The 16,707-nt window shown below is 31.4% G+C and overlaps 1 protein-coding gene across 1 annotated transcript in view; it reads right to left on the reverse strand.

Annotated features, from left to right (window-relative positions):
- Tomosyn (syntaxin-binding protein tomosyn) overlaps nt 1-16,707 on the reverse strand; it is a 660,678-nt gene that overhangs the window by 239,707 nt on the left and 404,264 nt on the right. The window contains exon 2 of the mRNA XM_072530470.1: nt 12,093-12,190. Coding sequence (XP_072386571.1) covers nt 12,093-12,190 — 98 coding nt within the window. The remainder of the gene's footprint in view (nt 1-12,092; nt 12,191-16,707) is intronic.

Consider the following 16,707-nt stretch of genomic DNA (forward strand, 5'->3'; position numbering starts at 1 on the left):
AAATATTAATTTGAGCAACGAATGATCACTGGAGTTGTCTCTACAGACTTTTACTAGTTCTACCAAATAGACCGCTTCACTAAAGACTTTCAGTGGTTAAGCATAAAATAAATAGTTTGCCCCAAGGCAGTGTTGTATCTCTTTTATTATAAATTATTTACAGCAACAACCACCAAATGAATCAAGCAGCAGGGGAGGCATTTATGTGGGTGACACGACTATTTGCAGTCAACTGAGAAAGAAGATCATTAGGAAAAAACAAACCTATTAGAGGCCCTAGAGAAGTTGTTTAATTATAACGTAGAATATACTTCTAGACGTCTTCTTGGTCTCTCGTCAATTCATAGATACCACAGTGTAATTGTAGTGGACCACCTATTGTCATTCCTTCTCGCTAAATGTCCAGCCCACTGCCATTTTAAAGATTTGACTCTCAAAATACAAAAAGAACTTTGTATTTTGAGAACGATTTCCGAAGTGGAAATTGAAACGTTAATAAACTTACTTTAACCTTTTTTTGTGGCTTATTCCCATTTAAATAGTAATTAGTTTGAAATCTACACAGAGCACATTGCAGGACCAATAAATTGTGGTAAAAGCAGACTTTTACAATTGCTGTAGGATAATCTGTAATACGACCATTCACGCTTAATCTGTTAAAAGATAAATAACAAAAGTAGATATTCTTTAAAATGTATCTGACAAAGGAGAACTTATGGTACAAATTTTAGATGATAACTAAGCAAGGATTTAACATTTAGGCAAATAATCAGTTTGGAGTATTTCAAAACATATTTTTTTAAACACCCCAAATGTGAGCCAAAATACAAAAGATTTTATATCTCTATCTTAGCCCGTTTTCTCCGGGATCTCTAACAATGCCGTTATTATAAAGTTTGCCCCTATACAAAGAATTTCGCCCTGATACCGGTATACTTTTATGTGCTCTCTACAAAGCAAAGTAGTTTGGAATTCAACCTGTGAGCTCTTAGAGTCTTTTTAACTTTTTACCTGTTTCTCCCACAGGCATAAAAGACAAATAAAAGCTAATATTTTCTTCAAAAAAATATATAGCGAAGTGTAAAATATTCATCTCTGGATAAGGATATTTTTCGTAGAGTTTTAAGCTATGTAATACTTGTGCCGAAGTTGCTTTGTTGGTATAAACTTATTAAACACAACTTTGGAGCTAACAACTAGAATATTTTAGTATAAAATATTTTGGTTGTATGCTGATATACAACCAAAAAAAAAAATTAAACAGACGGGCAAAGTATTTCGACGAATTATTAAACGGTAAAGGTCAATCAGAAGTAGAAGAAGAAATGGGAACAAGGGACTGAAAAGAAAAAGTTAAGGACCGGAAAAAGTGGAAAAAACTAAGTCAAGACTATCGAAGCCAAGGGCCTCTGAGGCCTGTAGTGCTGTTTTATAAATTTGATCCTGTCGGAAATTTAGATGCATTTGGGATGCAGTTCTGACGTAGTGCTACTTTGTTTACATATTCTTTGAGTTGACTAGTTGACTAAGTTGTATTTTGATACACTGCGCGTCATTAAAAAGAGGCCACATAGAATTTTATAGGAATTTTTCAATAATTTTTATGTTTATGCAATTTATTCTATCGTAACTAAACTTCCACAATGCAGAGATACTTTTAAGCCCCGCCACTGGGTGCAAACTGTTAACTGATACATTACCGAAATTCTAGACGAGCGTGCAATGCCTTTTGTTGGGTTTGTAGGATTTGAAGGTTTATTTTCATGCAAGACAACTCACGGCCACACGTAGCCAGGATGGTAATGCAATATCTGGAAACCGGCGGTGTGCCAAAAATGAATTGGCCGGCTTAAAGCCCAGATTTGAACCTGATTGAGCATGTTTGGGACCAACTAAAACGAAGAGTAAGCAGAATACCTGCTCCAATAAAGTGAGCAGCTTCGGTTGACGCTCATGAAAGAATAAGAAACTTTTCCTCAAAATAGAGGTGGTAACACAGAATAATAGAAATCACGACTTTATTGTTATTTTTAACAAGAAAACAAAAAAAAATTACAATGTTACTTTTTTAAATTTTCCATTAAAAATCATCATTTTGGTTTTCGTTTTTTTTTTGGACATTTGATATTTAAGAAATGGTTCATACTGCTTTAGAACATATTCTTAGGCATTGAACACACTATACGATATATTATTAGAACATAAGTAAAAGCACTTATTCATTCTGTTCTTCTGAATCTCTATACACCCCTGTTATATTTGCTGTCCTATCAATTATATTAATCGTTATTTAAAGAGTCTTATACAGATATAAAATATAAGGTTTAATATAAAGTTTATTTTTAGAAAATTAGATGAACGTAGCGAAAATTCTTTCTATATGCAAATTTAAGAGGTTTAAACTTCAAAGTAATTTTCCACTCTTTCGGTCATGCCCATAGTGCTTGAGGGCCACATATATGTTTCGAATATTGATACCAGAGTATAGATCGATTTATGCAAATTTTATACTACATAATTTTACTCTAACAAAGATATACAAAAGTATAACAATTCGAGAATTACTTCTGCTTTTTATGCTAAAATAAAATATACGATAAGATTATTGCAGGTTTAAAGATCTTTTATCTTTGAGAGAAAATACTGAAAGCCAACGGTAAACTAATAAACTATAGGCAACATAGAGTATATATAGAATGTGACCTAACATTAAAAGAGATAGAGATACAAAGAAATCTTAGGAAGATAGCAGCAGATGAAAAGACTAATGGGAAAAGGACAAAAATTGGATATGGTTTCATAGTTATTAAAGGCATTAAGTGGAAATGGAATCAAAAAACAAGCCGGATAGAAAAAATAACATACAATACAGAACCAACTGGTTCAAAAAACTAGCTGAAGAAAACACAATGACGGACCGAGAAACAAAACAGGCACAAAACAGGGACATGGGCAGATCTAAAGATAATAACACAAACGGAAGTGAAAACAAATTGAAGTACAACTTAAACACAGAAAAGAACAAAACAATTTGGAAAATGGCATCATGGAATGCGAGAGAGGTATAAATGGGAAGGAAATAGAACTGGGGGAAGAAATTAGAGATAAGAACATTGAAATAGTAGCTATAACAGAGACAAAGAAAAAAGGAAAAGGATCAATAATATTAGAAAACGGAATGTTACTAATATACAGTGGAGTGGAAGAAACGAAGAGAGCTCAGGCAGGAGTAGCGTGCATGATAAAGAAGGAGAGTATCAACATAATAAAAAATTGGATATATTACAACGAACGTATACTAAGAGTAGACATAGATATGGATACAGAGGAAACCAATACAAACCTAATCATATGTTATGGACCAGATGAAGACGCAACAAAAAACGAAAAGAATGAATTCTGCGACAAATTACAAGAAGTGATAAATGATTGTACAGAAAAAATTGTGATCACAGGAGACATGAACAGCAGAGTGGGGAAAGAAACAGAAAAATGGAACAATGTCATCGGACCTTATGGGGAGGACAAACTAAACAAAAATGGAAAATTACTACTTGAATTCTGTCTAGACAATAACCTGGTGATTATGAACACACACTTCCAACATAAAAGGATACACAAGATCACAAGAGAAGTCAAATCAAGAGACGAACAATCAATTATAGACTATACTATAGTGCAAAAAACAAAGAAGAACTGGATAAGAGACGTAAGGGTAAAAAGGAGTTATGAAATTGGTAGTGACCACTATCTACTAGAAACCACATTCAAAAGCAAAAGAAAAGAAATAAAAAAAAAGAAATGAGAGCATAAACAGAAAACACAAAGAAATAATAAAAAATTATAAACTAAGGGAAGAAACAACGAGAATAAGATACTCAGAAGGACTAGAGAAAGAGATGGACAATAAACATGAAATAACAGAAATAATAGAAGAAGAATGAGAAAAATTTAAAAATGCGATGATAAAAACAGCTGAATCAATATGTGGAACCACAAGAAATAACAACAAAGGGAAACGAACATCTTGGTGGAACGATGAAGTGAAAATAGAAATAAAAGAAAAGAAGAAATTATGGAAAGAATACATCCAAGACAAAACACAACAAAAATATGAAAATTATAAGAGACAAGGAACAAAAGTTAAAGAGATAGTGAAGAAAGAGAAAAAGAAAAGTTGGGAAAAATTCGGGGAAGAAATGGAAGAAAACAGCACAGAAAACGTAAAATTATTTTACAGAACACTGAAAAACCTAAGAAGCAACAAAGAAACGAAACTGAAACAAATAATGAACAAGGAAGGAACAATAATAAACGACGATAAGACAATAATGGAAAGATGGAGGGAACATTTTTAGCTGATACTGAATGGAAATCAAGCGAATACAATGGAGAAGGAAAGCCACAACAGGAGAGTATCCATGAGAAACACGGAAAATCCAGAAACTATAGAAAAAGAAGAACTGGAAGATAAAGATAAGAAAGATAAAGATTGGAAAAGCACCAGGAAGCGATGAAGTGGCACCAGAAATGATGAAATATATAGGAGTAAAAGCAAAAGAAAAATTGTTATACATATATAACCTAATATGGAAGAGAAAAGTAATACCCAGAGAATGGACAAATGCAGAAATTATACCTATATACAAGAAAGGAAACACAAGAGACTGTAGGAACTATAGAGGTATATCACTACTATGTGTAGCAGCAAAAGTATACGAAACCATAATAGAAAGGAAAATTAGAAAAGAAATAGAACATAAATTAGAGGATGTACAAAGTGGATTCAGGAAAGGACACAACACACAAGACCATATAGTCACCATGCAACAAGTAATAGAAAAAGCCTTAAAGAAAAATAAAGAAATACATCTGAGCTTTATAGACATGGAAAAAGCATTCGACTCAGTCAAAAGAAAAGATATATGGGAAAGCCTAAAGAAGAAACAAGTAAGTGAAGAACTGATAGAAGCAACAAAGAGTATATACATGAAAACAACAAATACAGTAAGAATGTTAAATATACAGTCAGAACCATTTGAAACAACCCAAGGAGTTAGACAAGGGGGAAGTCTCAGCCCAGTACTATTCATAAATGTAATAGATGAGATAGTGAAAGAATGTAAGAAAACATTCAAGAAATACTGCATCGGTTGGAACAGAATGCAAATGATAAATGCTGAGATGTGTATATTTGCAGACGACATAGTATTAATTGCGGAAACTGCAGAAAAACTGAAATACAACTTAGAGACATGGAACCTAGAAGCAAGCAAATACAACTTAAACGTAAACAAAGAGAAGACTCAAATAATGAAAATATCAAGGAAACAAGGGACGGAAGATCAAATAGAAGTAATGATAGACCAACAAAAAATAATACAGACAAATTCATACAAATACTTAGGAACAGTAATCAACAACAAAGGAGACATCGAGGATGATCTTAACAACAGAATGGAAAACACAGGAAAACTATTCCAAGCACTAAATAGAGGATTCCTTAATAACAAAGAAATATCAACAAAGACCAAGATGACAATATACAAAACAATATATAGACCTACAGTGACATATGGAGCAGAAAATTGGATATTAAACAAAAGACATCAGAGCAGAATTCAGGCAGCAGAGATGAAATACCTCAGAAGAACGATAGGAGTTAAAAGAACTGATAGAATCAGAAATGAAGAAATAAGAGAAAGACTCAAAATCAAACCGATACTCGAGTCAATCAAAGAGAAAAAATTGGCATGGTTCGGACATCTAACCCGGATGGACAATAATAGACAAGTAAAAAAGAGTGTGGGACGCCAAACCAATAGGGAAGAACAGAAGAGGAAGACCCATTAAAGAATGGAACAGTGACATCTCGCAGATACTGCAGAGTAAGGGTAAGACTTGGCAGGAAGCAACACAGATGGCATCCAATAGGAAGGAATGGAGAAAGTTCGTTAAGAGCTAGGACACCTCAGAAGACTGTCAAATATTGTGATTTAATGAATTGTATTGTAAACGGCTCAACACCGAAAGGTACAAATGGGTCTACTGATTAAGTAAGTAAGTTATCTTTGAGATCTGATTTTGTTATATCCCGATATACATATAAAATAAACTAGAAATTAAAAAAAATATCTAATTTATTTTAACGCTTGTTTATTCAAAAGGAAATATAATATAAAAATATTTTAAATCAAATTATTCAAACGCGCATATTTTACATAATTTATTTTGTCTGTAACCTGACGATATATCTTTCATAAGAAAAAAAATCAAAGCTACGGCTTTTGTAGCACTTCATTTTAAGTAGTTAAATCGTTCTTAATGATTCTCCATAATTTACAAGTACAAATAATAAGTGACACGTCTTGAAGCCACCTTCGTTTTTTATTGGTTTACCGTTTTATCAAATATTATTTCAGCTTTACTCACACATCTACAAAAAACAATACATTCAACAGCTATTCGTTAGTGGTGTGACCAGTAACACACAGTCGTACCCCAAATTATTGATTCACCAATAAAAATATAAGAAGTTAAAACTAGTTTTACTGATAAGGCCAGTGAAAAACCGGTCCCAAATTTATTTGACTAATAGCAAGTTTTGGGTGTTATCGATTTATAATTATGGGTTTTGATTGGACGAATCACATTGGCAGTTACTTATTTTGGAACAATTTTGTTTTAAATAAAAAATTAGAATTTTTTATTAATATAGAAGGCCAATTTCATATTAAAATAAAATAAATAATGTCTGTTGAACTAGTTTTGCTAAGAAAATATTTAAACGCAAATTTTTTTACAAATGCGTCACTCGTAACTACATAACCTAAAGCTCGTTGCGTTTACTATTGAAACACACTTCCTTCAAACGCTTTTTTTCTATTAAACTATTTATTAACAATCTACTTCTTACATTCTGAGTATTAAATAGATTTGTTGCCGGCATAATACGTAAAACGCATATAGCCCAGTCTGGTTAAAAAAAAGGTGGAAAAATGTTTCGCAGATATCTGAAGCTTTTAAGACATAGGTGGGGGATACTAGATGATGAATAGATGAAAAGATACTCATAGTTTTACCTGACGTTTTTTTTAAGCAATAATTTATGGTCACAATTTGATTTTTTGTCTATAAATTTTTTCCCTTATATTTTAAATAAACAATATTTATACCATTTTTTTATATCAAGAATATCTTTATTTTCCCGTTTTTTTAATTAAAATTGATAAATAATTAACAGAGATATTTGCAAAAAAGCAGTTTTTTTGCACTAATTTACAAATTTTATTAATTTTTTTATTAACAAAATAAAATGGTATTAATACATTTAAACATCAAGGAATTACCATCTTTTAGATCTGTGCGAAATTCCCCCCCGATCAGTCAAATATTTTATAAGTTATTTAATTTGTTTATCCCTGAGGCTAATTATTTAAACTATTGAGCCCTATGCATACTGCTAGACACATTCAGCAAATTTCATAGGATTCTTTAAGACTTAGACTATCTTAGAAGTTAAATGCATATTGAGTTTTCATCGAAATTATTTACAAAATAAACGTTTAAAAAAGGGGTACGTTTTTTACTTATAAACAATTGTAATAACTTCTATATTTTTCAAGCTACAGACTTGTGCGTACAACCATTGGATAGCTGGTAAAAAAGCTCACATTAAAAACTAAAAAAACCTTCTATGAGAAGTAAAATTTGCACAAATTTTGAATAAAAATCTAAACTTTATATTGAAACTTATAGCTATAAAATTTATCTAATTTTTCGAAATGACGGTACTTTCGAAAGATCGACATAGGAAAGTGGAGAGGATATCTGTTTCAGCTCCGTTTTTTTTTTGGCATCGGAACTTCAAATTGCAACACGTAGAAAAAATTTACATTATGTCGGCTTCCTTTGCAGCTGCAAGCCTTTTTTTTTTATTCTGGGGTAGCTCGTCGAAATATGAATAACTACATAGTTTTCACTGGCCGGAAAATATGGGAAAACTCGGAAAAATTGAGTCCATTTGAAATTCACCCTAAATACTTACTTTTTTTTTAATTTGTTCGAATAGTCTGTCGCAGTATTAATAATGATGACATAATTTTTACCCCCCATAGATTTAGGAAAATCCCGGAAAATCAACATGTTTTTTTATTTTATATCAATGATGTAATAATACTTATATATTTTATAAATTAAATTTCAGGTAATTTTTTACACATTATATTATTATATTCCTTATATTAATTATAATTGTTTGTATTTTTATAATTAACAATATTGATTTTTATTCTATTTTTCTTACAAATATGATATACAATATTAATCTAATCTGCCTTACTGCTTTGATAAAATAAGTCGATTTTTTCATCACTTGCCTTATTAAATTTTGCAATGTTTATTGAACTTTACTTTTTTTATTTTCTTTACATACATTGGTTTAAAAGATAAAATTTGGTTCATTTATTCGACTTCACTGTCAGGTCTGAACCTTTTTGTTGCAGGTTGTTTGTCTTCACTTATTAAGTCAGTCTTTCCATACATTAACATATTAATGGGCGATCTTAATGCCAAGGTGAGTCAAGGTAAGGTAGGAGAACAAGTAGGAAAATAAAAAAAAAAGTAGGCTTGGAAACAGAAATGACAGAGGAGATCGATTGATTCAATTTTGCCAAAGTGAAGACTTCGTAATAACAAATACCTTTTTCAAATTACCTCCTCGACGGTTATATACATGGACATCTCCACAACATACCAAAGAAAAAATAGTGAGAAATCAAACAGACTACATTATGATAGCAAGGAGGTATCATAATGCTGTTAAATGTACTAAGACGTACCCAGGAGCTGATATAGACTCAGATCATAACCCGGTAGTTACTGTGATAGAGGCGAGACCAAAAAAGATTAGAAGACCACACAGAAAGGCACTAGATTTAAATAAACTTAGAAACAAAAATATACGACAAGAAACAGGAGAAGAAATAAATGAAAACCTCCATTCAGTGCAGTAACAAATTAACGATACAAACAACGTTAACCAAAAATTAAAGTACATAAATACAGCTATACAAACAGCAGGAAAGAAACATCTTACAAAAACAACAACAAAGAATAAGGGGTGGATGACACAAGATATACTAGACTTGATGGAACAAAGAAGAAAGATGAAGAATTACCCAGACAAATACAAAGAAATAAATAAACACATAAAAAAGAGAATAAAAGAAGCCAAAGAGGAGTGGATTAAAGAACAATGTGAAGAAATGGAAACCTATGAGAAAAGTACGATGCGTTCAATATGCACAAAAAAGTAAAAGAGATAACAGGAAGCATAAAGAAATGCCAAATAGGTAAACTTAAAGACAAAGATGGAAATCTTATTGTAGATCTAGAGAATAAAATAAAAAGATGGACAGAATACCTGAATGAATTATTTGAAGACGATAGAAACAACTTAACTCAGATAATCAATGCAACTGGGCCAGACATATTGAAAGAAGAAGTAGAATACGCAATAAGAAACGCTAAAAATGGAAAAGCAAATGGACCTGATGACATTCCTACAGAACTGTTGAAGCTTTTGAATGATAAATGCGTAACCATAATATTAAATTTTGCAGCGAGGAGCTAAAACAGTTTCCCCTCCGCTTTCCTATGTTGATCTTTCGAAAGTAACTTCGTTTCGAAAGGTTTTAAGTTTCGAAAAATTGAATGAATTTTATAACTATAAAATTCAATATAAAGTTTAGATTTTCGTTCAAAATTTGTGCAAATTTTACTTCTTAATGTTTATAAACAATGGATATATAATTAACAAAAAAAATGTCGCTAACTTCGTTCCTATTGCTCATAGAAGGTTTTTTTTTGTTTGTTAAATGTGAGTTTTTTTACCAGCTATCTAATGGTTGTACGTACAAGTCTGTAGCTTGAAAAATATAGAAGTTATTACAATTGTTTATAAGTAAAAAACATACCCCTTTTTCAAACGTTAATTTTGTCAATAATTTCGATGAAAACTCAATATTCATTTAACTTCTGAGATAGTATAAGTCTTAAAGAATCCTATGAAATTTGTTAAATGTGTCTAGCATCATTCATAGGGCAAGTTCAATGGTTTAAATAATTAGTCCCAGGGATAAACAAATTGAATAACTTTTAAACTATTTGACCCATCGGGGGGAAATTTCGCACAAATTTAAAGGACGGTAATTCCTCAATGTTGAAATGTATTAATAACATTTTATTTTGTTAATAAAAAAATTAATTAAATATATAAAATTAGTGCAAAAAAACTGCTTTTTTGCAAATATCTCCGTAAATTATTTATCAATTTTAATTAAAAAAACGGGAAAATAAAGATATTCTTGATATAAAAAAATGGTATAAATATTGTTTATTTAAATTATAAGGGAAAAAACTTATAGATAAAAAATCAAATTCTGACCATAAATTATTGTTTAAAAAAAACGCAAGGTAAAAATAGGAGTATCTTTTTATCTATTCGTCATCTAGTAACCCCCACCTATGTCTTAAAAGCTTCAGATATCTGCGAAACATTTTGCCGTGAAATCGATGATTTTTGTATAACCAGACTGGGCTAATAATATAATATTACTTATTATGTGCTCTTTGGAGATGAGCTTACATTTTACCAAAATCGAACAGTGAATCGGATAATTTTCTTTTACTATGCATCAAGCAATCTCTACTTTATTAACAGTCATAGTTAAACTAGATGGTCCGTACATGTTTAGGGTGGAATTGTTGGGGACTAGATAATTGGCCCACACTTTTTGGCGGCCGTATAAAATAATCATTTGCCATTACTACCGCAAAATGTACCAGTTAATATTCGATAAAGAATGTGGTTTTTACAAGACGGTGTTCCAGCTCATCACACTACTCTTATTCACAATCATCTAAATAATAACTTTTCTGTGAGGAGAATAGGCAGAGAAAATAATAACTGTTTGGCCACCGCGATTATTGGAATTATCCAAAATTGATTTTTTCCTGTATGACTTTTAAAACAACCTTGTGTATACAACCTTGATACATAATATGATAAATATAATAAGAGAAACTTTTCATAATATTTACTTACAAACAAATGTTAGGGAATGTTGCTCGCTCATTTGAATATCGGTTAAAAACTTGCATAAACGTTGAAAGTGGACATTTTGAGCATTTACTTTAAGACTTATTTCGTTAATACTACATTAATTGTTAAATTAATTGCATATTGTTATGATTTTTATTTCTACTTACAAATATTGAAGGTATTCCCGAAATGTAAAGAAACCTAAAAATATCTTGAAAAGTAATGAGTTTAGGTATAGAGAAAGGAAAAGTGAATAATAATAAATAAAATATTTTGGAAAAATAAAATATAAGGTTGTATATTTAGAAAATATGAGAAAATCATATGTTTTGTAGTTCATCCTGTATACGAATATTCGTCAATGATTTCTGTTAACCTTATTTTAAATTTTTACATATTTTTTACGTTATTTTGTAAAATGAATAATAATTTATGCATTCCTTCTTATATACAGTGTGTTTATTTCATAGCGATATCGAAATAAAATGGTCATAACTCGTTAAATATCCTGCATAGTAGTGTGAACCTCCATATTATAAGAACAGGAATTACAAGAAGAACCCAAATATGATAAAATATACAGAGTTCCATATTTAAAATATTGTGTTTACTTTACCAGATAGATAATAAGCACTCTACCGAATTTGACAAATTTTACAAGCCTGGAGAATTTTATTGCCTACATTTTTTTTAAATAATTTTTTTGGATATTCTGTACCAATAAATTATCGACTATCGTCGATAAGAATTCATCCTGTATAAATATGTAAGTTCTATCGGCCAAACTCGAACAAGTATTACTGTAAATGTTTATTATAAATTTCAAAAAATATCAAAACTAATATATAGATTCGGTATATCGTTAAAAAATTCCGTATCAAAAACATCCTTTATATCCATTAGGACAAATCTCTTTCTAAACACTTTCCCATTCTCTTGCGTCATCAATCTTAGAAGTATTTTTGTTGCTAAGTAAAAAAAAGGATACATCCTGAGGGAGCCGCATTTCGAGCCGATTGCCAGAAGCCTCTGAACGGGATCGTATGCCATTGCTGTGGGTTGGAACGGGAAGCCATGCCGAAAGGTCTGAAACAAAAGGAGAACTCAATTAGTCGACTTGTTGTGGAAAAGTGGAAAACGATACCTCAATCGTCTTCGACATGCCGAAATATTGCGGAGATGATTTGTGTTTGATGTTTCGAAACAATGAAGTGATTATGTTACAATTCTTTGATTAAATGTACAATCCGAAACAACCAAATGAAATCATTTTAGTATAAAAATTAATGAGATTCTAAAACTTTTATTTGTGGGATTTTAATTAACTTTTGCAACTTAACAAATTGCAACTAATTCCTATGTAATTTGATATGCTTTATCGATATATTTTGCCTAATCGTCTAATCCCATCCTAACCTTTGCATCTTCTTATGCAAATGTGTAGCACGTTTTTTGTTCAATAGTCAGTCACTGCAGTAAGTAGTGTAAAAATAACCATCGCGTGCGGTATTTTGGTTGTGGCTAAGTGTATATTATTTCTGGTTTCTGGTTTAAACTCCGATCACAAGCCAGTAGTGACCAAAATTAGGCTCAAAATTAAAATAATAAAACGAAGAACAACAAATGCAAAAATCGATACAAGTAAATTAAGGAACCCACACATAAGGAAACGCCTGGCAGATGAAATCAACAACGGATTAATGAATGTTAAAGAACAAATTTAACAAAATACTGAGACGGATAAAAAATGGTTATTAATAAAGAAAGAAATAGATAAAAGCCAAAAAGAAATTCTAATACCAACCAGATATAAGAAGAAGCAATGGATGACGGAAGAAATTTTAGATTTAATGGAAGCAAGACGTCAATATAAAAACAAAGATAATCAGATGTACAAAAAAGGGGATAAACAAATAAAATACTAAATTAAGAAAGCGAAAGAACTTTTATTTACTTTAGAAAAGTCTCTTAACCCCTCTCTTGTGTTTTTTAGGAAGGAAGAAACTTTTCTTTCATCCAACAGGAAGTTCCTCGAAGCCGCGTCACTATTTCAAATAGCTAGAGGACCTTCGTGTGTTTTGTTTGCCAATTTGTCCAGGAGATTCATGTAAATACTCCTTTGTTCCATTTTTTTGTAGTTGCTCCAATCCAATCCCATTGTTTCATTCACTGATCCACAACCCAAATAAATCCTGAGCGCCGTTCGCATAACTTTTTCAGAAAAAAAAACACAAAATGAGTTTCTGAATATTGTTAATAAATTTTATTATAGTATACTTGTATATATTAATTTATATATTAATTACATATGTATAATTTATATATTAATTATATATGTATAATTTATATTTATTTATATATTAATTATATATGTATAATTTGGTGGTACAAGTTATATAGGTATAATTAATATATTATTAATTATATAGGTATAATTTGATGAGTTGTACCAAAGTACATAGTTCCTCTAATCGGCTTAGCTCAGGTTGGGTTAAACTGTTTTCAATAGAGACTAGCCTAATAGTATTTATGAATATGAACAATTTACGGCGTTATTAATCAAAATTCAGAGTTGGCGCGGTAATATGAAATTTTGAGACGGATCTATTCATGTAAATTTTATTGCATTTTAGTGACATTACTTGTTCCATAGGATGTGTGTAATTTTATCCTCCTAACTATTAAAAGTTCAGAAATTTAAAACTAATAAAGCGTGTTCGCATCCCTGGTGAAGATCGACCCCACGACCTTTAGATTAGACGTCCAACGTGTTATCCGCTGAGCTCCAGGGACGGTTTTTATAAAGGTAAATAACTTCTATAAAGCCAAGCCCGGTCATATTGTGTAAAGCAAATACATAAATTTCAAAATTAATGGTGAGAAAATTGGATGAATACTAATACAAAAATATCCCATTTTTTATCCAATTATTTCTTGAATCTAAAGTAAGCTTCAAAGACCTCTTATTATTTAAAAATCAAAACCGTGAAAATTCAATTTTCTTATTAAATATAAAATTGGACAAGGAACAGAGAAATATGAGGAAAGACATTTTTGAAACAAAAAACTTTATTAATGGGAAGTATTTTGTTTTATTTGTATGTATTTTAGTTTTGAATAAATTAAAAAAACACAGCAGACAAAGAGTCTTTTTCTCTTTGTCGCTCTTGTAACCAAAAATATATGTTTCTTATTTTGCCGCTTGTTTAATAAGGTTAAGTATATTAGTAAGTTCCATTTCTCTTTTAAAATTTATATGACGAAGCTGAAAATAAAATAAATAATAATGAATATACACACAACCAAACATACATATTATAATCACCATGTATTTTAAACTAATATTTAATTTGTTTTTTTTTGAAAAAACTTGTTATTGTTGTGAAGAATAAAGGTTTTTATTTAAAATAAACAAACCAATAAAACAATCAGATACTGCCATGCACAGTATAGATTATTTGTTTTAGTTGTAAATTGAACGAAAATTAAAAAACTTAATTTTGCTTTCAAAAAGGAAAATATGCCTTATGTGGGGTTAATGGATATGCAAAGGGAACATATTATTGGTCTTGTGGGGCAATGAATCTCTGAGAGGGACAGCTACAGTGGCAGGCATAACAAAGGGCGTTGTGTCAAAGTCACCAAAAAGTAACAACGGCTTGCCACGATCGTTTTATTGTCCAAGTATCTAGAACAAATCCAACAATTTCTCACCTGTACCTCCAAATGCAGCTTTTGGAAAGTACAAGTGTAAGTGTTTCAGTTGAAACGATAAGAAGAAGACTTTATGTCTAAGGACTATACAGCAGTAGACAGCTACGGATTCCCGAGTTAACTAGGCAGCACAAGATTGATCGCCTAAATTGGCGTCAATACCAAAACTGGGACATTGGATATTGGCAAAATGTGCTATTTTCAGACGAAACCAGGATTTGTGTAAAATTATATGACCGATAAATTTCTGTACTGAGAGGGCGAGGAAAACAAGCAAGAACATAAACAGCCAGATCTGTTCACAGACCTAAAAGAGAAAGTTTTATGTTCTGGAGAAGTAATATGGTCGGTGAAAAAACTTATTTAATTTCCATTCAACTAATTTTATTAGTTCGAAGGGATATTGATTTGGTTTTAGAACCTGCAGTTAGACTCTGAAAAAGTGCAGTGAGACAAAATTTAATTTTGATGCATGATAATGCAAATCCACATACCAGAAGTCACTTCCTTAATGCAGAAGATATCGCTATTATGTAGTGGCCTGCTTGCTCACCCGACCTTAATCCTACAGAGCATTTGTGGGATATGCTTAAAAAAAGAATTACACTACACCAGGCTAATCCACAAAACACCGTACAGCTGGTACAAGTTGCACTTAAGGAAAGGAAACAACCTACCACAATAAAATGTTCACAATTTGTTTAGAAGCATACCCACGTGAATTGGAGCTTACCTTTGTAGCATTTTTGAATTCGTTGATATGTATTAAAATCCCCTCGTATATGTATTAAAACCGAAGAATTATCTTTCAATTCCTCTTTGTGTCGCCGAGTTGATATAAAGACATTTTTAGAGTTTGTTTATATACCACGGACGCGTATTTTCTTTGATAAAAAGCCGCTCGATATTGCGATTCAAATAAACATCCATTTAGATCGCCGAGAAGGTTTTGCCGGAAAGATAATTGCAACACTCTCGCTAAGGCCGTCGTCAAGAGCGATTGACTTCAGCGTTAGTCCAAATTTCACGTCAAATTTGTAATGTTTCTTGTTTTTCGTCCCTTTTTATGGAAAATATGTAGTGTATTGTGGCAGTTAATGGTTCAGATACAGTTTTAAGTGAGGTTTGGAAGATTGCCCATTGAAAGCAGACGTCGTTTAGTTTAGTCGGAAAAAAAAACCGGCAAATTTGTGAAAAAGCGTGATTTTTACTCAAAGTAATGTGTCAATTCTGAACGAGTAATCACTGTATTTTGTGTGTGTTTTGTGTGTGTGTGTATGCCGTATCTCATATGAGAGATTTGTAAAGCGGCGTTTTGCAACAAATTTGAAAAGTACCCACGTGTTCCAGTTTTCTAAGGAGACGAGTTTTCCAAGGTTAGTGTTCCAGTGCTAGCTTCCATCCTCATTTTGTTATCCCTGGTCGTCGTCCTAGACTATAGATGCAGTTTTTTGCGTGGCAGTGAATCCCCAGTTCCAACCTCAGAAATGTTAAGTAAAGAAATTTCAGTGAAATTCAGGTAACTCTTTTGTGTTGATTTGTAAAAGAAAAACATTTTCATTAATAATTGCTTTCATAAGAGTTTGTAAAGAAATTATAATATTGTAAATCTTACTGACTGTTGGTCTGGTCTCCAATTGGTCTGTGTAGTTTTAACTGACAAGAACCACGTGTTCAAGTCGAGCAAAAAAACATGTTGCTCTTTAAGTATTAAATTTGTATCCAATGTCATCGACCTAGAGTCACATTCGAATTTAAATTTGGAACACTGTAAAACCATATATTGATGTCACAGCTACAATTTTGGTGTTAGCTTCAATTACAAAAGAAAACACTGAAGATGATCTGATCTAGATCGAAAACGTCACGTTATGCTCCTGTATAAATTT

This window comes from Diabrotica undecimpunctata, chromosome 4 (genome assembly GCF_040954645.1).
Source record: "Diabrotica undecimpunctata isolate CICGRU chromosome 4, icDiaUnde3, whole genome shotgun sequence".
Lineage (NCBI taxonomy): Eukaryota > Metazoa > Arthropoda > Insecta > Coleoptera > Chrysomelidae > Diabrotica > Diabrotica undecimpunctata.